The sequence below is a fragment of the Megascapheus bottae genome, chromosome 32, assembly GCF_031878675.1.
Source record: "Megascapheus bottae isolate mThoBot1 chromosome 32, mThoBot2.hap1, whole genome shotgun sequence".
In the NCBI taxonomy this organism is placed as follows: domain Eukaryota; kingdom Metazoa; phylum Chordata; class Mammalia; order Rodentia; family Geomyidae; genus Megascapheus; species Megascapheus bottae.
The window spans coordinates 10,000,690-10,024,807 of NC_143540.1; the positions used below are offsets into that span (position 1 = coordinate 10,000,690).

A 24,118-nucleotide genomic window follows, 5' to 3' on the forward strand; every position below is an offset into this window, starting at 1 on the left:
TGAGATTCTATTTGGTTTTTGTGTTCATTTTGCCAGTTCTGGGGCTTGAAGTCAGGGTCTGAGCACTTGGACTTTCTCAAAGCTAGAGCTCTATCACTTGTCTACCACTTGAGCCACAGCACCACTTCCAGTTTTTTCTATGTATGGTACTAAGGAATCAAACCCAGGTCTTCGTGCATGCTAGACAAGCGCTCTACAGCTAGGCCAAACTCCTGGCCCAAATCTGTAAGACTCTTATCTCCAATTAACCATCAGAAAACCAGAAGTGGTATTGTGGCCCAAGTGGCAGAGAACTAGCCTTGAGCTGAAGAGCTCAGGGTTAGTGTACAGGCCCTGAGTTCAAGTCCCACGACCAACAAAAAAAAATGCAATACAATAAAGAAATAAAACTTGCATATAGTAAAGCATTTATAAAGAACATTATTACTGGGGGAATCGCAAATATGGGATAATTATGTTTTAGCATTTTTCTAACTTAGCAAAAAAAAAAAAAAGTCAGGTAATTACCTTGTTTTTAATCAGCTTGGCTCTTTGGGCAAAATTAAGTGTTGACAGTGTTTCTCCAAAGCACCTGGATCCAGGATGGACATTTGCAATTATGGCTGTTTTGGCATTACCACCAAGAGAATCCTGTTCAATGATAGGAATGATAGACCTACTAGCAAGAAAGCACACAACTTGGAAAGCAAAACACCACAGATGAGGCTGTCCCACCACTGGTCTCAGTAAGCACAACTACAGGGCCCCAATAGCCAGTATGTCCATTACCCTTAGTAAGAAGGTCAGTTTGGAGTCTCTGTAGCAAATGTGCCTCTGCTTTCCATTACCCACATCAACGAGCGCAGTAATCACTTGTCCCAGGCAACTCAAGGATCGATTTATATTACCTGCTTCCTACAGCATCAGGGGAAAAAAAGAGGGAAAAACTCAGAGCTGGAAGTCATGTTTCACAGCTATAGTCTAGGCACACAAGCGGATAAGGTATACGGATTGAGAGTTTGAGGCCAGCCTGAGCTACAGGATAAGACCCAGGCCAGCTAGAGCTACAAACAAGACCCAGTCTCAAAAACAAAACAAAGTGGGGGCTCATGCAATAGCCCATCCACTTTGGGGGGGGGACTTGAATCCCCCAACAATAGAGTCACCAGCACTGAACCCAACTAGGAGTGAGCAGTGACCGCTCTCCAGCTTCAGACTGATAGAGAGCTGCCTGGAGCTTCATTGGGGCTGAGCTGTTAAAGGTAAATACCATATGCAGGAGATCCTAACTACACATTGAGCTCTACCACTTGAGCCACAGTACCACTTCTGGCTTTTTTTATGTATGTGGTACAAAGGAATCAAGCCCAGGTCTTCGAGCATGCTAGGCAAGCACTCTACCACTAGGCTTGGGTTAATTAAGCATTTTTACAAAACCAAAACTAGAATTTGGCAGCTAAGCTTGCCAGGTTATTACAGCTAGCTCACTGCTGTAAGGCTAGCTACTCTGAAAGTTGAAACTGCCTGGGAATCCATGAGACTCAAATCTCAGAAAAGATGCAGCCCTAACTTCTCCCCCTAATTGATATATAAACTAAAATACAGAATTCCTCTGCACTTGAATGACAATTCACATTTCAATACATATATAGTCTTACCAATAATACACATGACAAATAAGTTCTGGTCCCATTACTAGTTTGTTGACCTAGGAGTAGGTCTTTTTTTTTTCCCCTCTTCAATATTAGAGAAATTATATACTCATATATCAAAGAATGAAACTGGACACATTAAGGTTAATAACTAATGTTGAAGGTGAGACCTCAACAGTTTAACAACTTAAATACGAGGTCTGAAACCATAAAATTCCTATAGGGAAACAGGGCAAAACACTCCTTGACGTTGTGACATGAGAGATCCTTTGTATACAAATGAAAGTACAGGTAACCGTAACAACGAACGGAAGTACATTAAAAACGTTCTGTACACCAAAGGCAACAAAGGGAAAGGCCATCTACTACAGAAAGGGAGAAAATATTTACAAAACATTTATCTACTAAAAATTTTGGGGACTGGGAGTTTGCCTAGTGGAAGAGTGCTTGCCTAGTATGCACAAAGACCCAGGTTTGATTCCTCTGTACCATATACATTGAAAAGCCAAAAATGGTGCTGTGGCTTAAGTGGTAGAGCTTTAGCCTTGAAGAAACCCAAGGACAGTGCTCAGGCCCTGAGTCCAAGCCCTAGGACTAGCAAAAATAAGTAAATAAAATAGAGGTTTGGAGTTTTGGGGTTTTTTTTGTTTTTGTGGCCGAGTTTGATTACAGGGCCTGGACACAGTCCCTTAGCTTTTTCACTCAAGACTGGTGTTCTACCACTTGAGCCACAACTTCACTTTTGGCTTTTTGGCGGTTAATCTGATAATCTGTTCATTCTGAGCTGATTCAAACTACAACCCTCAAGCTCCTCAGCAGCCACAGGTGCGTGACTCCTCATTTCATGCTTACCTTCAACCTCATCCCTTCTGCATGAGTATCTCTTTGCCTTTCAGATCCTGCTAAATCCACCAGGTTTAGTAAGGAGGTCCGTATGTTCACAGTCTCATTGATCTTCTCCATTGACTCGATGGTGATGGTAAAGACTGCATGAGACCTAGAGGACTCTCTGTTCATTGATGTGGATGCGACACGTCTGTTCCTCCATCCGCCAGACAATACCTGCGTGAAAGAAGCCACAGAAGCCACACAGGTACACTTGAGACAATGGCATCACAAGTTAAGCACCTTATAAGTATCATTCTAACAGTTACTGAGGAATTGAACCCAGGGCTTCATGCATGGCAGGCAAGCACTCTACCAGTGGGCTATGCTTCTGGCCCCTTGAACTTTACAATCTCAGTCGGTTGTGTTCAAGGCTGTCACTTGAGCCACAGTCACTTGTGGCTCTGTGCTAGTTAACTGAAATAAAAGTCTCATGGACTTTCCTACCTAGGCTGGTTCCAAGCCAAGATCCTCAGATCTAGGATTCCTAAGCGTGGACCATCATGGTTGTCAGTGGGTTTGTCTGCCCTGAGCTGAAAATTCAGAAGCTGTCTTTCACTACCTCACCACAAGCAATCAGAGGTAGAAAATGAGCAGCCACCTGGTGAAAGGTTACCATACCCAAAATTTCCAAACAAGGAGCTCTATGGGTAACACCAATAGAAACATGTGTGCATGCTAATTCGGTAATTGTCAAGCACGTTTTATTTAGTTTGTTGGGGTTTTATTTGCCCCCTTTGGCCAGTCCAGGGGCTTAAACTCAGGGCCTAGGCACTGCCTCTTAGCTTCTTTTGCTTAAGGATAACACTCTAACTCTATCACTTCTGGCTTTTTCTGTTTAGGTGAAACTACAAAATAATGGACTCTAGGTCAACTTTTTTTTTTTTTTGCTAGTTGTGGGGCTTGAACTCAGGGTGTGAGCACTGTCCTCGGACTTTTCTCAAGGATAGCCATAGTACCACTTCCAGCTTTTTTCTAGTTATGTGGTGCCAAGGACTTGAACACCGGTCTTCATGCATGCTAGGCAAGCACTCTACCGCTAGGCCAAACTCCCAGCCCTCTAGGACAACTTCTTCCCCTAAGGGGGGAGAAGTTAGGCAGAGTATCTTACTGTATAGCCCAGAGTAGCCATGAACTTACAATCCTCTCACCTCAGACCTCTTGAGAGCTAAGATTATAGGCTGCATCACCAGGCCTGGCCAAAATTCTGTATTATCTAAGTTACTTACATGAACATCTTGTGATACGACTTTATAAGACCTTACTGAGACTGGGATGCACCTGGCTGTATGTTTATTGCCAATGTATGAAACCAACAGAGTGGGGTACCTGATAGGCTTCAGCAGCTGAGGTCACCACCTGCTCAGCTGCACCCACGACAAAGACTCCTTTCTTGATGTGTTCCCTCAAGTACAGGCCTGCTGCAGCAGAGTCCAACAGGTCATAGATCTGCTCGTTGTAGACCTCGATGAAGGAACACTTACAAAGGAAAGTCTTCCCATCTCCAGCCTGTGGACAACACAAGCCTTGCTTAGACACGTTCTTTTTACATGTTCATCCCCAGCTTTTTACCAGCACTTATCCTATAGTTGCCTCACAAAGTGTTAATTCCCCATACTACGTTCCTTCAATACAAAATAAAGCGCGCGCGTGCGCACACAGATCACTATACCTCTCAGAGCAATATGGAACTGTGCTCTTTGGGTTTCTAGATGTTTTCGGAGGTGCCAACGAGCACCAGAATTTGAAGACCATAATTGCATTCTTTTTGTTCGGTTTGGTGCTGCTCCTGGGGCTTGAACTCAGGGCCTGGGTGCCAACCTTTACCCTTTTGTCCTCAAGGTTTAATGTTCTACCACTTGAGCTACAGCTCTAATTCTAGCTTTTTTGGTAGTTAGACCTAAGAGTCTTATGGACTTTCCTGCCCAGGCTGACTTTGAACAGTAATCCCCAGAGCTCAGCCTCTTCAGGAGCTAGGATCATTGATGTGAACCCCTGGTACCAGGGAGACATTAATTATTTCACTTACAAGCAATTTATAGGTTTAACTGCCATGCTAAAAACAATGTTATATATCAGTTTCCTTGGCATACAAGTCATGGGTATTAAAACACTAAGGTTTTTTAAGCCTGGAATTCTCAAAGCTAAAGAAAAACTACAATCACTACAGTTGTTCAAGCTGTGACACTGAGAACAGTGTCCAGTGACACAGCCACACCACATACATCCCGATCAGGGAGAAAGGAGACAGGTGTCACAATGGAAGGGAGGATGGAGTCAGTCCACTACAGGACATGAGGTGACACCCACAGTTACCCAGGAGCCAAGGTACAGATAGATAGATGATGGGACTTAGCATATTAGAATATCTGTTTTCCCTGGTTGATATTCTCTTTACATTTTTATCTTGCAAGATCTTTTGAGAAGCTAAAAGCCAGTACTTTTTTTTTGTAAGCAAGCAAATCAGCTAAAGGGTGATGTGTGCTTCATAACCTAAAACCTCTGACTGAAAATAAAACCTTCAGAGTTCTTTTTTTTTTTTGCCAGTCCTGGGCTTGAGCTCAGGACCCGAGCCCTGTCCTTGGGCTTTCCTCAAGGCTAGTGTTCTACCCTGAGCCACTGCACCACGTCTAGCTTTTTCTATGTATGTGGTACCAAGGAATCGAACCCGGGTCTTCGTGCATGCTAGGCAAGCTTTCTACCACTAGGCCAAACTCCTGGCCCCGAGCTCTTAATTTTATCTCAAGAATTGACAAGCCATTTCTTCCATTCTAGCCTGTGTACACTGCACATTCATGAAAGAGCACACTCATAAGATAACTTTATTAATAGCTACAGACATTTCACAGAACCATTTCATTCCCCCTTTGTTTTCTTTTTTTTTTTTGATGGGCCATTGGGCTTGAACTCTGGGCCTGGGCTTTGTCCTTGAGCTCTTTAGTTCAAGGCTACTGACCCACCCCTGGGCCTGGGCATTGTCCCTGAGCTGTTCAGCTCAAGGCTACTGCCTTACTCGTGAGCCACAGCCTCACTTCCCATTTCCTCGGGATTAATTGGAGATAAGAATCTCTTGGTCTTTTGTGCCTAGGCTGGCTTTGAACCTCGATCCTCAGATCTCAGCCTCCTGAGAAGCTAGGATGACAGGTGTGAGTCACCACGCCCGGCTTACTATTTCATTCTTACAGTTTATTTTACCTTCTCTTTTTCACGATCAATTAAGGAAAACAAATATTCAAAACTTCGGGGGATTAGTCCTCTCAAGTTATGAGAAAAATGATCAGATTCAGATGGTCCTAAAAACAAGATAATAAAAAGGCTGTTGAGTTTTATTCTTACTCAATGGCAACACTGAAAGGCAATTTATAAATATGATATATTGTACTATCAATTTTCTACTTATTCTTCAAAAAGTTGTATTTAATTAAGCCTATGAAAAATAGGGTAAGAAAATCTCCATGTCAGTGGGCCTGATCCAATGACTCACAGAAGTCATTAAGCAGCATTTCTCAATAGCTATTGTTGGATGAGCAATAACACAAAATGGGGGGGAGGGGGAGACGGAGGTAGGGGATGTTCAGAGTACAGCCTAGCAGCAGAATGATTGCCAAGCATGCATGAAGCCCTGGGATTGATTTGCTTTAGTACCACATACACAGAAAATACCAGAAGTAATACTGTGGCTCAACTGGTAGAGCGCTACCCTTGAGCAAAAGAAGCAGCTCAGGACATTGTGCAGGCTTTGAGTTTAAGCCCCAGGACTAGCAAAAAGAAAAACAATAACAGCAAAAAACAAAGCACCACTAGATTTTGTTTTGTTTTGGGGGGGAGGGTTGTTTTTGTTTTTTTACCATTCCCGGGGCTTGAACTCAGGGCCTGGGTTCTGCCCTGAGCTGTTTTGCTCAAGGCTAGCACTCTACCACTTGAGCCACCGTACCATTTTCACCTTCTTTTAGTTTATGTGGTACTGAAGAATAGAACTCAGGGCTTCATGCATGGTAGACAAGCACTCTACCACTAAGCCACATTCCCAGCCTAGGTTAAGTTTTATAATAAATACATGGTAAAGGAAATCAACTACTACAAACAACAACAGGAACTTAATACTGATAAGAAAAGCCAGAAACAGAGTAGATACAGGATGATTTCAGATGTAGAAGTGCAAAGCCAAGCAAACTTAAGTAAAGACAATAAAAGGGGATGAGGCAGAAGTAATGAGAGTAGCTATTAACTAAGTATCTTAACTTTTTTTTTTTCCCAGTCCTGGGGCTTGAACTCAGGGCCAACTCTTTCTGTGTATGTGGCACTGAGGAATCAAATCCGGAGCTTCAGGCATGCTAGGCAAGCACTCTACCACTAAGCCACAGTCCCAGCCCCAAGAATCTTGATCTTGACAGTGAATACACAGATGTACTCATATATAAAAATCTACTAAACCTTGCTATAACAATGGTCTATGTTAAGCACTGAGCAGGGGGCACTGCTACAGGCATGATTAACCAATGGATTTGCTATCTAGAAACTCAATGTATGGCAGAAGCCCAGGGAGCATTTTCACTTAATTTTAATCAGTCAACATCACATTTAGAAATGTTTTCCACAAAATGTTCACGTGCTGTTGTTGTCATAGAATACATTAAGCCACATAGTTTTTACTTACCCATCATAGTAAAAGTCTTCCCTGAGCCAGTCTGTCCACTGTAAAAAAAAAACAAACAAAAAACAACGTGCTATTTAATATTTTCACACACACACAAACGCACACAACTATCTTCCCTAATTCAGTATGGTCTACAAGTGCATAAATTATCCCTGCAAAAACTTATTTTCTGGGGCCAGGATTTTGGTCTAGCTGTAGAGTGCTTTCCTAGCCTACATGAAGACCCAGGTTCGATTCCTTGGTAACAAACATGTATATAGAAAAAGTCAGAAGTGGTGCTGTGGCTCAAGTGGTGGAGCTCTCATCTTGACAAAGACCAAGGGACAGTGCTCAGGCCCTGTGTTCCAACCAGGACTGGCAACAACAACAACAAAAACTTATTTTCTTTCTCTTTTATAATGTATTTTAGGAGCAGTCAGCTGCCGGGCTTGAACTCAGGGCCTGGGTGTTGTCCTTGAGCCTCTTTGTGCTCAAAGCACTTTACTTGAGCCTCAGTGGCACTTCCAGTTTTTGAGTGGTTCATTGGAGTTAAGAGTTTCATGGGGACTTTTCTGCCTGGGCTGGCTTCAAACTGTGATCCTCAGATGTCAGCCTTCTGAGTAGCTAGGATGACAGGCGTGAGCCACTGGTACCTAGCTCCCTTTTGTGACTGTACTAGGTAAAAAAAAAAAAAAAAAAGAAAGATCGCTCTTTTTCTTTTCTAGCCCCATTATATATACACGGGTATCCGAATTTTCATTTGCAAAAAATTGACAGATTTTTTTTTTTTTTGCCAGTCCTGGTTGGAAGTTGGGGCCTGAGCACTGTCTTTGGATTTTCCTCAAGGCTAGCACTCTACCACTGGAGCCACAGCTACACTTCCAGCTTTTCTATGTATGTGGTACTGAGGAATTGCACTGGGGTCTTTCTGCTAGGCAAGCACTCTACCACCAGCCAAACTCCCAGCCTACTTTTTTTTTTTTTGGTTTGTCGAGGGGCTTAAGCTCTGGGCCTGGCTGTTGTCCCTGAGCTCTTCAGCTCAAGGCTACTGCCCTACCCCTTGAGCCACAGTGACACTTCCTGTTTTCTAGTGGTTAATTGGAGATAAGAGTCTCAAGAACTACAGTGCCGGGTTGGCTTTGAACTGGGATCCTCAGATCTCAGCCTCCTGCCTGAGTAGCTAGGGTTACAGGCATGAACCACTACACCTGGCAAGGCCAGTATCTTCATACTAGTCTGCAGCATGCCTATGCCTTACTTTTACATCAGATAATAAAAGTTTTCTTTCAAGTCTCAGCTCACGGAGGCTGAATGCTGATGGCTTTATGCCTAAAACTTGAGCTACTCAGGAGACTGAGATCCAAGGATCGAGGCTCAAAGCCGGCAAGGGCAAAAAAGGTTGTGAGAAATTTTTTTTGTCCCTTATAGAATTTGAACTCAGGGTCTAGATGCTATCCCTGAGCTCTTTTGCTCAAGGCTTGTGCTCTAACATTTGAACTACAGTGTCACTTCCTATTTTATGGTGGTTAATTGAAGATAGGGAAAGCCCATGAACCACTAGAAACCTAGAAGTGATGTGTCTCAAAGTAGTAGAGTACCCACCTTGAGCAAAAGAGTTCAGGGACAGCACCCAGGCTCAGTTCAATCCCTAAGACGGACCACCCCACCCCAAACAAATGAGTTGTGGGGAGAGTTTTACTTATTGGTGCTTCACTTTAACATGGTACAGTGCCTCTTTAGCCAGGGCCAGACCCGAGTTCAAACCCCAGAAATCTATCACTTGATCAATAGAGAAAGAAATTGTACACATATATATGAGAAAAGTTCTTATGGATTAAAAATTTTTAGAGTAACAAAATAAAAACTTGAAAAAGTTGTATGTCAAAAGTAGTTATCAACTGAGTTTTCAAATGACTTTAGCTCAGACGCATAGCAAATTATCAAATTCTGAACTTACTTTTTGACCGAATGACCCTGAAAACCAAGGGCGAGTGGAAAATATTATCTACTTACTTAGATACTAGTAACTCATGAGAGTAACAAATTTTCCTGTTCAGGTTCCAGGGAAGAATACAGCCTTAATTTTAGTATAGTGAGACCCAAGTTAACTTTCAAACTGTTAAGATTATGTCTCTCTGTTGTTTTATGCCACCAAGTTTGATATAATTCATTGAAAACACAATAAGAAACTAACACTCACTCTTGTACCCTTGCATGAGCAGTCGACACTTACTATGCAAAGATGGTGCCGTTGTAACCACACATGCACGACTCCACGATTCCTTTAGCCACAGTTGAGAACACTGATTCCTACAAACGGAAGCAGCCAACACGTTCACATTTCAGAAAAATGAAAATACTACAAAATATTAGCTTTTCAAAAACGAGAGGAGTAAGACATATTTGACAACATGAAAATTACACCGACTACACAATTATGGCTAAAATATCTACGATGACAGAACTTTAAAGATAGGTCAATTAGTTACTCCTGTAATTCTAGCTACTCAAGAGGCTGAGAACTGAGGACCTTGGGTTGAAAACAGAGGCAGCAAAGTCCATGAAAGTCTTACTTTCACTTAACCATCAAAAAGGAAATACATGGGTCCTAGAGTTGGGCCTAGTGGTAAAATTGCTTGTCCAGAATGCAGGAAGATCTGGGTTCCATTCCTTGGTACCACATTCATAGAAAAAGCTGGAAGTGGTGCGGTGGCTCAAGTGTGTGAGAAAGCTCAAGGACAGTGCTCAGACCCTGAGTTCAAGCCCCAGAACTGGCAAAAAAAATAAATAAATAAAATAAAAAAGAAGTAGAGCTATGGCTGAACTGGTAGAATGCCAGCCTGGAGTGAAATAGCTTAGGGACAGCATTCAGGCAGTGAGTTCAAGTTCCTAGACTAGCACAAATATACACAATTAGCTCTATTTATTTTCTGTGAATTTATTTCTGTGAATATATCTATCATTTTGGACCAACATGATCAGGGGCAAGTTAGGAACCAATTAAACTCTCTCTCTATATTTCCATGAAAGATGACAGTTGTATTATTTTTGAAGTATAGATTAAGTTATAAACTTGCTTCAATTTTTTAAAAAGGCATTTTCCCTGCTTTTACAAAATAAGTTTATTTATTTATTTATTTTTTGCCAGTCCTGGGCTTGAGCTCAGGGCCTGAGCACTGTCCTTGGACTTTCACAAGGTTAGAGCTCTACCTCAGCACCACTTCCAGCTTTTTCCTATGTATGTGGTACCGAGGAATCGAACCCGGGTCTTCGTGCATGCTAGGCAAGCACTCTACCACTAGGCCAAACTCCCAGTCCTACAAAATAGTTTTCAAAAAGAACTTGAATTAGCTAATTTCTAAATATTACAGAGCAAGTAGTAGAAATGAAGGTTACATCAGCTATCATTTTCCCCAAAATCAAATATTCCCACAGGATTTTAAATATCCTTTAAAAACAACTCAATATTATTAGGTAATATCATCTAGATTAGGATGCACCAAAATAGCTTCTTTCTGAAAATGCAATGCAATCCTGACAGAAAAAAAGAGAATGTCAAAACAACGACAGTATGTGTTATGTTGTCAACTATGTAAAGGGAAAATTTGAGGAAACTAGAAATGCAGATTCCTACCTCAGTTTACTACCGCACAGATCAATTTACAAATTAAATAAAATACACATAACAATCCCAAAAATTGTTTCAAAGAAATAAAAATACCAATCCAAAATTCATATGGAATAATAAGAGACCTGAATAGCAAAAACAATCCTTAGGATAATAAACAGTATTGGAGGAGCTCTGTTACAAAGCCACAGTAATAAAAACTGGTTACTAGCAAAACAATAGGCTTGAGGACCAATGGAAGAAAAGAGAAGACTGGAAATGTACCTACATACCTACAGCCATGTAATGTTTCATAAGGGAGTCAGAAACACAGATAAGAAAGGGACAGCCTCTTCAACAAATGGTGCTGGCAAAATTGACTCTCCATGAGCAGAAAACTGAACCTAGATCCTTATATATCATCTTTCACCTTTCCAGTTCTTTCACATAGGATATTTTATTTAACTTTGTGTCAAACATACATAATACACATCAAGAATGAATTTTCATGTAAACTTGAGTTAAATATGTAAATGTGTGTTCCTTGATATAACAAACAAATACAACCTGTGTTATGAGATCGTCGATATTGGGAAAGCTATACTTAGAGGGTTTAGGGAATACAGGATATCTTGTTCCTTTCTCCCAAGTTATCTGTGAGTCTAAAGCTACAACATAGTAATATACATCTGAAATATTGAAATGTCTAAAATAAAACTTTATCAACTAATTTTGTCATAATTTCTCAACCTTAAATTCAAACCACTCCCATATATTTCTTATATGCTACCGTCATTTGATACTGTTTTTATTTCAAATGCTAAGGATATTTTTCATTTGTAGGTTATTATACATATTCTATTTTCTATGGAGATTCTTTCTACCCTCCTTTTCTTGACTTCCTATCAGTTTTCAAAGCATAATTTCATTGGAAGATTTCCTCCATTCTGTAAACTACCAGATTCTCTTTCATGTGCCCACCAGTATCTTTACCCTGTAGTAATGATAATTCAGCACTTTTTGTCTACTGAGGGTTTATTTCTTTGCATTGACTACAATTTGCAGCAGTTCTGAGAAAAGGTAACAACAGAATCACAGACAGTGACTATTCAAATGCTGAATATATAGATTAGTATTTTAAAAGATAATGGTCAAGTAGAAAATTTTAAAATTTTATAGATGAGAGAAATCATTTAAGACTTGAATAAAATCACAGAATATAAAATTTAGAGCATGGACAAAACTTACCAGTACACTTCTGGTGATTTTTTTTTTATTCAAGAATTTATTAACATTGATTTTTACATCATATTTCAAATGACACATTTAACAAGTATTCAAGAAGGGAATCTATATATACAATTACTGACACTTAGACTTTTAGAACATAATTAAAATTAGTCTGAGGGTTTGTATGTCATAGATACATATTAATCTATGTAATAAAACATTATGCCTATAGAGTAATAAATTTTAATGTCTATGTAGTTGTGTTTATATTTCCAATACCATGTCCATAGCATTGGGTACCCAAATATTGAGTCATTGGTCTTGTACTGTTTGGATCTAATATCCACATATCAAGGAAACCATTCACCTTTTGTTCCTTTGGCCTTGACTTATCTCACTCAACATGATTCGCTCTAGCTTCGTCCACTTCCTAGCGAATGCCATTATTTTATCTTGTCTGTTGGCTATGTAGAATTCCATTTTATATATATATATATGACCACGAGAAACAGCACTATTTTACCAACACTAGAGACTGCAGCATCAAAGATGAGCATGATAGTTTCCAAAGTTTAGCTCACAATTTTAGATATATTATATAGGAAATATATAAAATATATAAAAATATGAATATAAGCAGAACTTCACAGCTACAGAGTAGGCATACATAAAAAAAACTCAATCAGGGGCCGGGAGTTTGGCCTAGTGGGAGTGCTTGCCTGGAATGCATGAAGACCCAGTTCGATTCCTTGGTACCACATACTTAGAAAAAGCCAGAAGTGGTGCTGAGGCTCAAGTGGTAGAGTTCTAGCCTTGAGAAAAATCCAAGGACAGTGCTCAGGCCCTGAGCTCAAGCACAGGACTGGCCAAAAAAAACCCAACTCGATCAGCTGTTCTGCTCGGCTAGTCAAGGCTCTTTTCAACATATATTATCATGTTTAATTAACAATGTTTGGAAATAAAAATTTGCAATGTTACTTTTAAAGTTCATTATTAATTATATATTTAAATACTGAATAAATGATACTTTCAATAGAAAAAATATTTTCAACAAATGGCATTTGCTTAAATATTATATTCATCATAATTTTACATTTCTCACTGGTAAGGCTTGGGATTGTTATTTTGCTTCACAAATCAATGACTATTATTACAGGTCATAAATGATTTTTTTTTAATATTTGTATATCCATCATTCATGTAAAAGGCTAGCAAAAAATTTCCCTCTAGGTTCTGGAGATCCAAGCTTAATTTCAAGAATTTAAAATATCAAAAGTGTGAATTTAAAAGAAAAATAAAAAACACACTACAGAATTTTATATAGAATTACACATGCAGGGGCCGGGAGTTTGGCCTAGTGGTTAAAGTGCTTGCCTAGCATGCATGAAGACCCGGGTTCGATTCCTCGGTACCACATACATAGATAAAAGCCAGAAGTGGTGCTGAGGCTCAAGTGGTAGAGCTCTCGCCTTGAGAAAATCCAAGGACAGTGCTCAGGCCCTGAGCCCAAGCCCAGGACTGGCAAAAAAAAAAAAAAGAATTACACATGCAAATATTACACAGACATTAACATAGAATATATAACTATATTTCCTTCAGTTATTCTCTCTTAATTATTGCTAAATAATATCTGACTTTGAGGGGTGTAGTAGCTCAAGACTGGAATCCTAGCTACTTTAGGAGGCTGAGATCTGAGGATTGTGGTTCAAAGCCAGCCTGAACACTGACGTCCGTGAGACTCCTGTTTCTAATGAACCACCAGAAGACCAGAAATGGTACTGTTGGCGCAAGTGGTAGAGCACTAGTCTTGAGCAGAAGAACTCAGGGACAGTGCCCAGATCCAAAGTTCAAGCCCCACAACAAAAAAAAATTAATTTAAACTTAAGTAGCAGAAGGTTAATGTCACAGATAGCTCAGATATAAATATGTCCATAACTGCTACAAGTTCTACTGGATAGGAGTAAGTTCCAATTATATTGACCTCAATTAGAAGAATAGTTATTGATGATAACCCTAAGTCCAATTAACTTGGCCATGAACTGTACCTATCATTATCATTTATCAAATGTCTCTAATGAACCATATATCCAGCCAGGTGCCAGTTGCTCATGCCTCTAATCCTAGATACTCAGGAAGCTGAGATCTGAGGATGCCAACTCAAAACCAGCTCTGAAAGCAAAGTCCATTAAACTCCAATTAATCTCCAATTAATCAGCAAAAAAGGCAGAAGTGGAGCTGTGGTTCAAGTGGCGGAGTGCTAGCCTTGAGTAGACAAAGCTCACAACAGTGTCTAGACCCTGAGTTCAAGCCCCAGACAGCCACCAAAAAACAAACCAGAAATGAAATCCTTAAGTAAAGATGCCTTACACTCTGCAAAAAAAAAAAAAAAAAAAAGGGGGGGGGGGGGACAGGAGTTTGGCCTAGTGGTAGATTACTTGCCTAGCATGCATGAAATGCACGAAGACCCGGGTTCAATTCCTTAGTATCACAGACATAGAAAAGGCTTAAAGTGGTGCTATGGCTCACGTGGTAGAGCTCTAGCCTTGAGAAAGCCCAAGGACAGTGCTCAGACCCTGAGTTCAAGACTGACAAGGAAAAAAAAAATAAGTTTCTAGTTGTCATTACCTGAGTGGTATCCATGTCTGCAACGTAGTCAAACATGAAGGTTTTGGGCTCTGGGTTAGAGTGCAGCCTCAGGGTAGTGGAAGAGAGCACAGACAAGCACAAGTTCTGTTCTCCGTCAGCAAACCTCCCACCCTCTGCAGGTGGACGAACCCGCACAAAAACTTTGATGGCATCACCTTCATGACTAAAGACAAAAAAATAAATAAAAGTCACAGTAGAAAGTGGAGGTGTGGTTCAAGTGACAGTCACTGAAAAAAAAAAAGTTGAGAGTACAAGGCTTTGAATTCCAGCCCCAGTACTACATTTAAACACCAACAAATAAAAACTGAAAAACACCAACAAACAAGCCAAATGAAAGGAAAAAAAATATAGCAAAGTTAATTGTAGAAACAAAAAACTAGGCTGGGGATTGGGAGCTCACCTTTGCTACCCTAGCTATTCAAGAGGCTGAGATCTGAGGACCACAGTTTGAAGCTAGCCTGAGAAGGAAAATCTGAGAGACTCTTATCTCCAATTAATCACAGAAAAAACCAGAAGTAGGGACCGGGAGTTTAGACTAGTGGTAGAGTGTTTGCCTAGCATGCACGAAGACCAGGGTTTGATTCCTCGGTACCACATACATAGAAATAAGCCAGAAGTAGTGCTGAGGCTCAAGTAGTAGAGCTCTAACGTTGAAAAAAAGTCCAGGGACAGTGCTCAGGCCCTGAGCTCAAGCCCAGGACTAGCAAAAAAAAAAAAAAAAAAAAATAGTACTGAGGCTCAGGTGGTAGAATGTTAGCTTTGAGCAAAAGAAGCTGAGGCTCAAGCCCAGGCTCAGAGATCAGACCAGGACCAGCAAAACAAAAAACAAACAAAACTAAAAGGATCTGAGTCTCCTTTTGTTGATTTACTTCTTGATAGGGATGTTCGTGTGCTTTTCAAAAATAAATTCAGGGCTGGGAAGGTGGCTTAGTGGTAGAGTGCTTGCCTAAAATGCATGAAGACCTAGGTTCAATTCCTCAGTATCACATAAACAGAAAAAGCCAGAAATGGTGCTGTGGCTCAAGGCGTAGAGTGCTAACCTTGAGCAAAAGAAGCTCAGGGACAGTACCCAGGCCCTGAGTTCAAAGCCCAGGACTGGCAAAAAAACTTTAAAAAATCAAATAAATTGAAAGACAGTTACTTCAAGGAACTCCAAAAGCTATTTGTTATTTCTTTCTTAGTAACAATAACAAAGTAAGTACTGCAACAGGATAATCATGCAATTTATATTTTTCTTAGGAACTGAAAGTGCCTCCTTATTAAATAAGGCTAAATAGTTCTTTTAGAAACATCTCATCACCACTTCTTTGGGACTGGACAAGATTTTTTTGCATTTTCTTACCTTGACTGGTCAGACTGTGAATTTGTCAGATTTCGAAACTGAGCTAAAAAAGGATTAAAAAGTCATAAAAGGTGATTAGTATTGCACTACAGCTGCTGCTTTGCCCCTCTTTTATCACCCAGACCCTTCAATGTTGTGTCCAGCCCAGCATCACCTTGTCTGTTCTATCCCAGTGCATTATCTTTTATTGATGAAAATTAGTTTCATGGTTGTACACACACACACACACACTGAAATGATCCCCAAATTTAAACATTCCCCCTGGACTGTTCTCCTTAAACTCATACTTGAACTCAGGGCTTGAGCACTGTCCTTGGACTTTCTCAAGGATAGAGCTCCTTTTTCTTCTTTTTTGTGGGTCATGGGGCTTGAACTCGGCCTGGGTGCTGTCCTGAGCTTCTCAGCTGTTGCCCTGCCCTTGAGACAAGCCCAACTTCCCATTTTCGAGAAGTTAATTGGAGGTAACAGTCTCAGGTTCTTTTGTGCCCGGGAACCTTGATCCTCAGATCTCAGCCTCCAGAGTAGCTAGCATTACAGGTGTGAGCCACCTCATCTGGGAAGGCTACAGCTCTTGACCACTTGAGTCACAGCACTACTTCCAGCTTTTTCTATGTATGTGGTACCAAGGAATTGAACACCAGGGCTTTGTGTATGCTAGGCAAGCACTCTACCACTAGGTCACACTCCCAGGCCCTAAACTCAGACTGTGATACAACTGTCTATTTGATTTCTCTAACTGGACATTCAGTGGATACTATCCCAAATCTAACGATGCTCTAATTCCTGATTCTCTTCTGCCCACCCAGATGGGTTATTTCAGCCCATTAAATGACAACTCATCTTTCTATTGGCACAGACCAAAAACCACTAACCCTACTCTTGTTCACACTTTATTCCAACTTATGTAGTCAGTATAAGGTAAAATTATGAAACCTTGCCAGGTGCCAGTAGCTCAAACCTGTAATCTTACTCAGGAGGCTGAGAAGGGAGGATTAAGGTTTGAAGCCAGTCAAGAGTTCAAGCTCCAGAACTGGCAGACTGGCAGATACTGTCTACAGAGATACACATAGTTGTCTCTTTTAAGCATAGTTCTATCCTTATTCCATTAACAGATATTCCATCAAATAAGTTTATAAACTAGACTTCTTAATTAAGGTTTGTGCAATGTAAGAAGTGCTATATGTACACAAACAGCCAATGACTAAGAAACTAGAGAGAAGAGAGAGGGAGGAGGGGAGGGGGAAAGAAGGGAGGGAGAGGGGAGGAGGGAGAGAGAAAGGGGGAGGAAGGGGGAGAAGAGGGAAGGAGGGAGGGACAGAGGGACAGAGAGAGACAGAGAGAGACAAGAGAGAGAGAGAGAGAGAGAGAGAGAGAGAGAGAGAGAGAGAGAGAGAGGGAGAGAGGGAGGGAGGGAGGGAGAGAGGGAGGGAGAGAGAGGGGGGGGACTCTTCTAACAGGCAAAAGTGAAGGAAGGAACCAAAGAAAGATTTCAGGACAGATATCCTTGAGTTGGATAGATTGTGAAAATATAAAGTTCTCCCTTAATCTGAGTGGTTTTTTTTTTTTTTTTTTTTTTTTGCCAGACCTAGGGCTTGAACTCAGATGCTGGGCTTTGTCCCTGAGCTTCTTATGCTCAAGGCTAGCTTGAGCCACAGCACCACTTTTAGCTTCTTTTATGTGCCACTCAGGAATTGAACCCAGGGCTTCATGCATGCTAGGCAAGCACACTACCGCTATGCCACTTTCCCAGCCCCCTTTTCTGCGATTTCTCTTTCCAGGTTAATCAGCTATCAACAGAAATCCAAAAGTACTAAATAGAAGATTCAAGATTGAGAAAATTACTTTTAGCAACACATTCTTTTAAAAATTCTGAGTAGCAAGATGCCATTCAAATACACAACCCTTCCAATAGTCAGATCAACTAACGGTACGACAACTAGCAGCTTGCCACTAGCAAGAAGAAATCAAGTATCCTCATGTTCAGGTAACCTTGATGCCCCTGTCTGCCTGTATCATTCAAAGCATCTGGGACAACCACAAAAGGATGAGTATCGGCACAATACTATAGAATGAAAATACACAAATATATATATATATATATACACACACACACACACACACACACACACACACACACAAACATGCAGCTGAAATGCTGTGTTTCAAATGATAAAGCACCACTGTGAGTGAAGAAAGCCCAAGGACAACGACACCTTAAGCCCCGAGTTCAAGCCCCAGGGCCCACACATACAAACATACACACACATACACACACACGCCTTCTTTTCCATTAGTTATCGTACATCCTTTTGTACCTAGCATAAACTTAATCATCTATTTGAACAAAAAGGAAAAAAAAAAGAGTTATCTATCCCGTTATGTACTGAGAAATATTCAGGAAGGTTTGGACGAGGGGCAGGGTCGCGTCCGGAGGGGCGTGTGCAATCTATTTGTCAATTCGCCATCTGGGAGCGAGGAACCTTTAAGAACATCAGTCCTGGTCCGGAAGAAATATGGAAACGCGTATTAAGTGGGGGTAACACGGGGCCAGTAAGACAGCTACATAAATAAGGCTAGGGGCCGGGAGTTTGGCCTAGTGGTAGAGTGCCTGCCTACCACGCACGAAGACCCAGGTTCGATTCTTCGGTACCACATACATAGAAAAAAGCTGGAAGTGGTGCTGAGGCTCAAGTGGTAGAGCTCTAGCCTTGAGAAAGTCCAAGGACAGTGCTCAGGCCCTGAGCTCAAGCCCAGGACTGGCAAAAATAAATAAATAAGGCTAAGTGAAGAGCTCAGGTGCTGGTGGTGGCTCAACACCTGTCACGCTCACTACTCAGGAGATGGGGAAGAGGTGAAGATCACGATTTGCACACTAGCCAGACGTGTGTCTCACACCTGGGGGAGGGGGAGTGTGGGGAGGGGGGGAGGAGAGAAAGAGAAGGGAGAATTGTCATTGGGTTCAAACCTTTGGGAGCAAGGAAGCTTAGGGGACACTTGGCGCACAGGCCCCGAGTTCGAGCCCCAGGACCCGCACCGCACGTAAACCAATGAAGCATCCCCTAAGACTTGGGAGGATGATGAAGTGGGGGGACGGGGGGGAGGGGACGGGGGGGGTGGGGGGGGGTCTCGGGGCTGCCTCGGCGCCGGGCTCCGGACCAGCGTTCGAGGCCCCGAAGGAAAAGAGGAAGAGTCCGGAGGTGAGCGCGAGCCTGGGCCGGGCCCCGGGCCCCGCGGGCCGCGGCGTCACCTCAGCGCCTCCCCCCCTGCTCCGTCCCCACTCCCACCCAGCATTCGGCCCAGTCCGTCAACCCATGGGGGGGGCTCGCCACTTACTTCTGCAGACCAACGCCATAGCACTCCCGGAGGACGGGGGGTCGGGAGTGGAGAATGAAAATGAGGCGGGGGTAAGGGAAGAAAAACCACACCAAACCCCGCCTCAGAGGCAGCGCCGCGCGTGACGAGCCGGAGGAGGAGAGGAGAGGGGCGGCCGCTCGCTCGCGCGCGCGCAAGATGGCCGCCAATTTGAATCTGGCGCGTTGCGCGGGCGTGTGACGTCACCCGTAGCCACGCCCCTTCCCCCCTCCTTCCAGACCACGCCTATCTCGGCCAGGCGGGAGGAGGGGGCGTGGTCGGGGTGACGTCATGAGCGCGCGCCGCGGACGCTGCGACCGAACCTTTCTCCACCCTCCCCACCACCCGGCGTCGCTACGGCCATGAGCAAGCGGAATCAAGTGTCGTACGTGCGGCCGGCGGAACCCGCGTTCCTGTCGCGTTTCAAGGAGCGGGTGGGCTACAAGGAAGGGCCCACCGTGGAGACCAAGGTGAACCCGAGCGAGCGACGCGGGTCCGACAGGTTTCTCCCCACTGGATTCTGATCTTCCCCATCCGACGTCTCCCCCCTCCCCACCGCGCCCCTTTCCCCCCCTTTTTCCGATCGGCCTGGGATCCCGGGCTGGTCCTGTCCGTCACCAGGACGGCCTCTGGCTGCTGAGGGAACTCCTGTCGCTTTACTTCAACCTGATCCTTGGGCGAGGAAGACAGAGGCATCAGAAAGGAGTCCTTGCTGTTTTGCAGGCCACACCCCCCCCCTCTCCCCACTCCACACGCACCCCATGAAGAGGCTTCGTCTAATGGAGACATAATAATGTATTTGCTACCTACGAGCCAGGCACGATGTGCATCCAGTAGAGGAGGTGAGATGAGGTTAGTCCCGCCACAGGCTCCACATCTTGGCAGGCTTGTTAGTCGACCACAGGCAGTGAGTGTGAGGCTTCCTTTAGGCAGCAGGAAATCTCCGACCCAGAAGGCTCAGAGGAACAGTTGTGTTTAGTTTTTTATTATTATTATTATTATTATTGTATGCCTTTCACTAGGCTGGAACTCAGGGCCTATACCCCATTCCTGAGCTTTTTCTTTTTTTTTTTTTGCTCAAGAAGGGCATTCTATTACTTGAGCCACATAGCTCTACTTCTGACCTTTTTTTTTTTTTTGCAAGTATCTCTCACAGACTTTCCAGACCCCGATACCTGGAAGCATCGATTCTCAAAATTATAAATGCTTGGTGGTAGATTGGGAAGAAATGAGATAATTCTATGCATCTCTCAAAGCATTATGAGTACACTCAGGGCCTGGGCACTGTCCTTGAACTTTTATTTGTTGTTTTGTTTGTTTTTTGCTAGTGCTCTGCCACTTCAGCCACATCTTAGATTTTTTTTTTAAACAGGTATGGTTTATAGTGTCTGACAACTTAAAAAGGCCAAGTCATTGGGCAAAATGCTATATTTATAGGTACACAGTGGGTATATGGTTTGTTTGTAAAATTTTGTAATTGAAACTAAGAAGGAAAGTCACAGAAAAAAAAAATGTGTTGTTCTGGGCCTAGGAATGTGGCTTAGGGGTAGAGTGCTTGCCAACATGCATGCGTGAAGCCCTGGGTTTTATTCCTAAGTACCACATACACAGGAAAATCCAGAAGTGGTGCTGTGGCTTAAGTGGTAGAATACTAGCCTTGAGCAAAAGAAGCTTAGGGACAGTGCCCAGGCCTTGAGTTCAAGCCCCAGTACTGGCAAAATTAGTTGCTAGTTCCTTCCCTCTTACTTTAATCATTAAAGTTGCTTACAGAGGTGATGTTTGTGTTTGGTTCAAGACCAGCCACCTAACATGGTATTGGCCCATTTTTCCCTCTAGAGAATCCAGCCACAGATCCCAGATGAAGAAGGTGACCACAGTGACAAAGATGATGAACATCCCCAAGTGGTAGTTTTGAAGAAGGGAGATCTGACAGCTGAAGAAGTCATGAAAATTAAAGCAGAAATAAAGGCTGCCAAAGCAGGTATGTCAGAAAGCAATCTGTTGTGTTGGGGTTTTTCCTCCCCCTAAATTGTTAGCCCTGAGTTTAAACCTCAGCACCAACAACATTAAAAAAAAAAAAAAGTGGTAAAATGGGCACTGGTGGCTCACAACTGCCATACTGGCTATTCAGGAAGCTGAAATCTGAGGAACATAGTTCAAAACTAGCTTGGGCAGGAAAGCCTTGAGAGTCTGATCCCTAGTGAATCACCAGAAAGCTGGAAATGGAGGTGTGGCTCATGTAGCAGAGTGCCAGCCTTTAGTAGAGAAAGCTAAAAGATAGCGCCTTGAGTTCTAGCCCCATTCCCAGTCCCCCTATTACCACCAAAACAAACAACCAAACCCTTGTGAATAAAGCAATTGCCAAGAGTCTAGGTAGCTGGTACTTGATCTTCCCTATTTGCATAGGTACCGACAACCACAAAGGGGTTTCTTTTTTCTTGCCTGTTCTGGGGACTCAGCTGAGCTCCTTTTACTCAAGGCTAGCACTCTACCACTTGAGCCACAGCACCACTTATGGCTTTTTCTATTTATGTGTTACTAAGGAATGGAACCCAGGGCTTCATGCATGCTAGGCAAGCACTCTACCACTAAGCAACATTGTCACTCCCAAAAGCAGTTTCAAGAACTTATTTCCCTAGATTGACCTCAAGCTGCCATCTTTCTGATCCCCAGTTTCTGCAGAGATCATAGGTGTGAGCCACAAGACAATTTTTTGGTTGTTTTGATGGGTTTTTTTTGTTGTTTTGTTTTTTTGGCAGTCCTGGGGCATGAACTCAGGGCCTAAGCTTTGTCCTTGGGCTTTCCTTAAGGCTAGCGATCTACCACTTGAGCCACAGAACCACATCTGGCTTTTCTATGTATGTGGTACCAAGGAATCGAACCCAGGTCTTTGTGCATGCTATTCAAGTACTCTACCACTAGGACAAAGTCCCAGCTAACTCCCAACTCCTCTTTTTTTTTTTTTTTTTTAATGATAGTCCTTGGCTTGAACTCAGGGGTTGAGCACTGACCTTGGACTTTCTCAAAGCTAGAGCTCTACCACTTGAGCCACAGCACCACTTCCTGCTTTTTCTATGTATGTGGTACCAAGGAATTGAACCCAGACCATCCTGCATGCTACATAAGTACTAGGCCATCCTTCCAGCTCCTCCCACAAACAATTTTTTTTATTTGTTTGTTGTAGATGAAGAACCAGCTCCAGCTGATGGGAGAATCATGTATCGAAAACCAGTGAAGCGCACCTCAGCTGAAAAATACTCAGGTTTAACAGCAAGCTCCAAAAAGAAGAAAACAAATGAAAATGAAGTAAATAAGCAGGACTCAGTTAGAAAGAACTCACAAAAGCAAATCAAAAACAGTAGCCTCCTTTCTTTTGGCCATGAAGAAGAAAATGAGTAAGTGTAAATGTTTGGACTTAAAGTCTCCTTTGAAAGCAGGTATTTTTTCAAATAACTTTTTTTTTCCTGTCACTTTTAAAATAGCATTTTTTTTCCTATTATACTGCAGGTTATAGACTTTTTAGAAAATACAGGAAAACTTTTGATAGAACTGATATGTATTGATTAATACTCCAGGTGAAAATTCCAATTTTGTAAATGCCAAATGCTATTATCATAATGTTTTGTGGGTTCCCTCTTTGGGTGTGTATATGTGTAAATATATTTTTAAACAAAATTGAGATTGTACTATGAATGTCCCTAACTTGATATTGTAAGTTGCAAGATAAAATTTTATAAACCTGATATACCAGAAAATATTTGTTCTTTTGGTACTGGTACTTGAACTCAGGGCCTGAGTGCTATCTCTTAGCTTTCTTGCTCAAGGCTGGTACTCTACCACTTGACCACTCCTCCACTTCGGAGTTTGGGGGATAAATTAGAGATAAGAGTCTCATGGACTTTCCTCTCCAGGCTGACTTTGAACTACAGTCTTCAAATGAACTCTCTCTTGAATAGCTACGATTACAGGCATAAACCACCAGCACTCTGATAGAAATGTACTCTTAGGCCAGGCTTGGTGGCTCATGCCTATAATCTCAGGAGGCTGAGATTTGAGGATCTCAGTTCAAAGCCAGCCTGGGCACTACAACGCCCAAGAAACACTTAACTCTAGTTAACCACAGAAAACCCTGTGGCTCAAGTGGTAGAGTGCTAGCCTTGAGCTGAAGAGTTCAGGGACAATGCCCAGGCCTAGAGTTCAAGCCCCATGACCAACAAAAAAAAAAAGGACTCCCATAACCCCTATTTTTTTTTTTTTGCCAGTCCTAGGGCTTGAACTAATGGTCCGAGCACTGTCCTTGGACTTTCTCAAGGCTAGAGCTCTTCCACTTGAGCCTCAGCACCATTTCCAGCTCTTTCTATGTATGTGGTACTGAGGAATTGAACCTGGGTCTTCATGCATGCTAGGCAAGCAGTCTTACCACTAGGCCCAACTCCCAACCCCTATAATAATTTTTTAAAAAGGAAGAAAAAAAAAAGAAATATACTCACACCTGTCATCTTAGCTATTCAGGGGGCTGAGACCTGAGGATCATGGTTCAAAGACAGCCAGCCCATTTAGGAAAAATTTAAGAGATTCTTAAATCTAGTTAACAAAACAGCCAGCAGTGGTGCTGTGACTCAGTGGATAGAGTGCTAGTTTTGAGTACAAAAGCTCTGGGGATAATTCTCTGGCCTTGAGTTCAAGCCCCATAACCAACCAAAAACAACTGCCAGTAAAATTCCTGGCTATTCCCAGGTAACCAGAAGTAACCACTGAAACTTCCGACCATTGTGATGTCATAAGTCTGC

At 42.4% G+C, this 24,118-nt stretch overlaps 2 protein-coding genes across 2 annotated transcripts in view; one reads left to right on the forward strand and one right to left on the reverse strand.

Moving 5' to 3' along the window:
• Nucleotides 1-19,329, reverse strand: part of Kif15 (kinesin family member 15) — a 55,246-nt gene extending 35,917 nt beyond the window's left edge. Inside the window, exons 1-10 of the mRNA XM_090323199.1 lie at nucleotides 19,311-19,329; nucleotides 15,978-16,020; nucleotides 14,615-14,798; nucleotides 9,386-9,462; nucleotides 7,174-7,211; nucleotides 5,712-5,809; nucleotides 3,846-4,025; nucleotides 2,484-2,693; nucleotides 769-894; nucleotides 508-630 (exon numbers count right to left, since the gene is read on the reverse strand). Of these exons, the coding sequence (XP_090179325.1) occupies nucleotides 508-630; nucleotides 769-894; nucleotides 2,484-2,693; nucleotides 3,846-4,025; nucleotides 5,712-5,809; nucleotides 7,174-7,211; nucleotides 9,386-9,462; nucleotides 14,615-14,798; nucleotides 15,978-16,020; nucleotides 19,311-19,329 (1,098 nt within the window). The remainder of the gene's footprint in view (nucleotides 1-507; nucleotides 631-768; nucleotides 895-2,483; nucleotides 2,694-3,845; nucleotides 4,026-5,711; nucleotides 5,810-7,173; nucleotides 7,212-9,385; nucleotides 9,463-14,614; nucleotides 14,799-15,977; nucleotides 16,021-19,310) is intronic.
• Nucleotides 19,330-19,672: 343 nt separating this feature from the next.
• On the forward strand, nucleotides 19,673-23,007 carry Kiaa1143 (KIAA1143 ortholog). Its single transcript, XM_090323128.1, has 3 exons — nucleotides 19,673-19,798; nucleotides 21,165-21,309; nucleotides 22,513-23,007. Exons 1-3 carry the CDS (start codon nucleotides 19,691-19,693, stop codon nucleotides 22,725-22,727), a joined length of 468 nt encoding a protein of 155 aa, XP_090179254.1. The 5' UTR covers nucleotides 19,673-19,690; the 3' UTR covers nucleotides 22,728-23,007.
• Nucleotides 23,008-24,118: the final 1,111 nt, after the last annotated feature.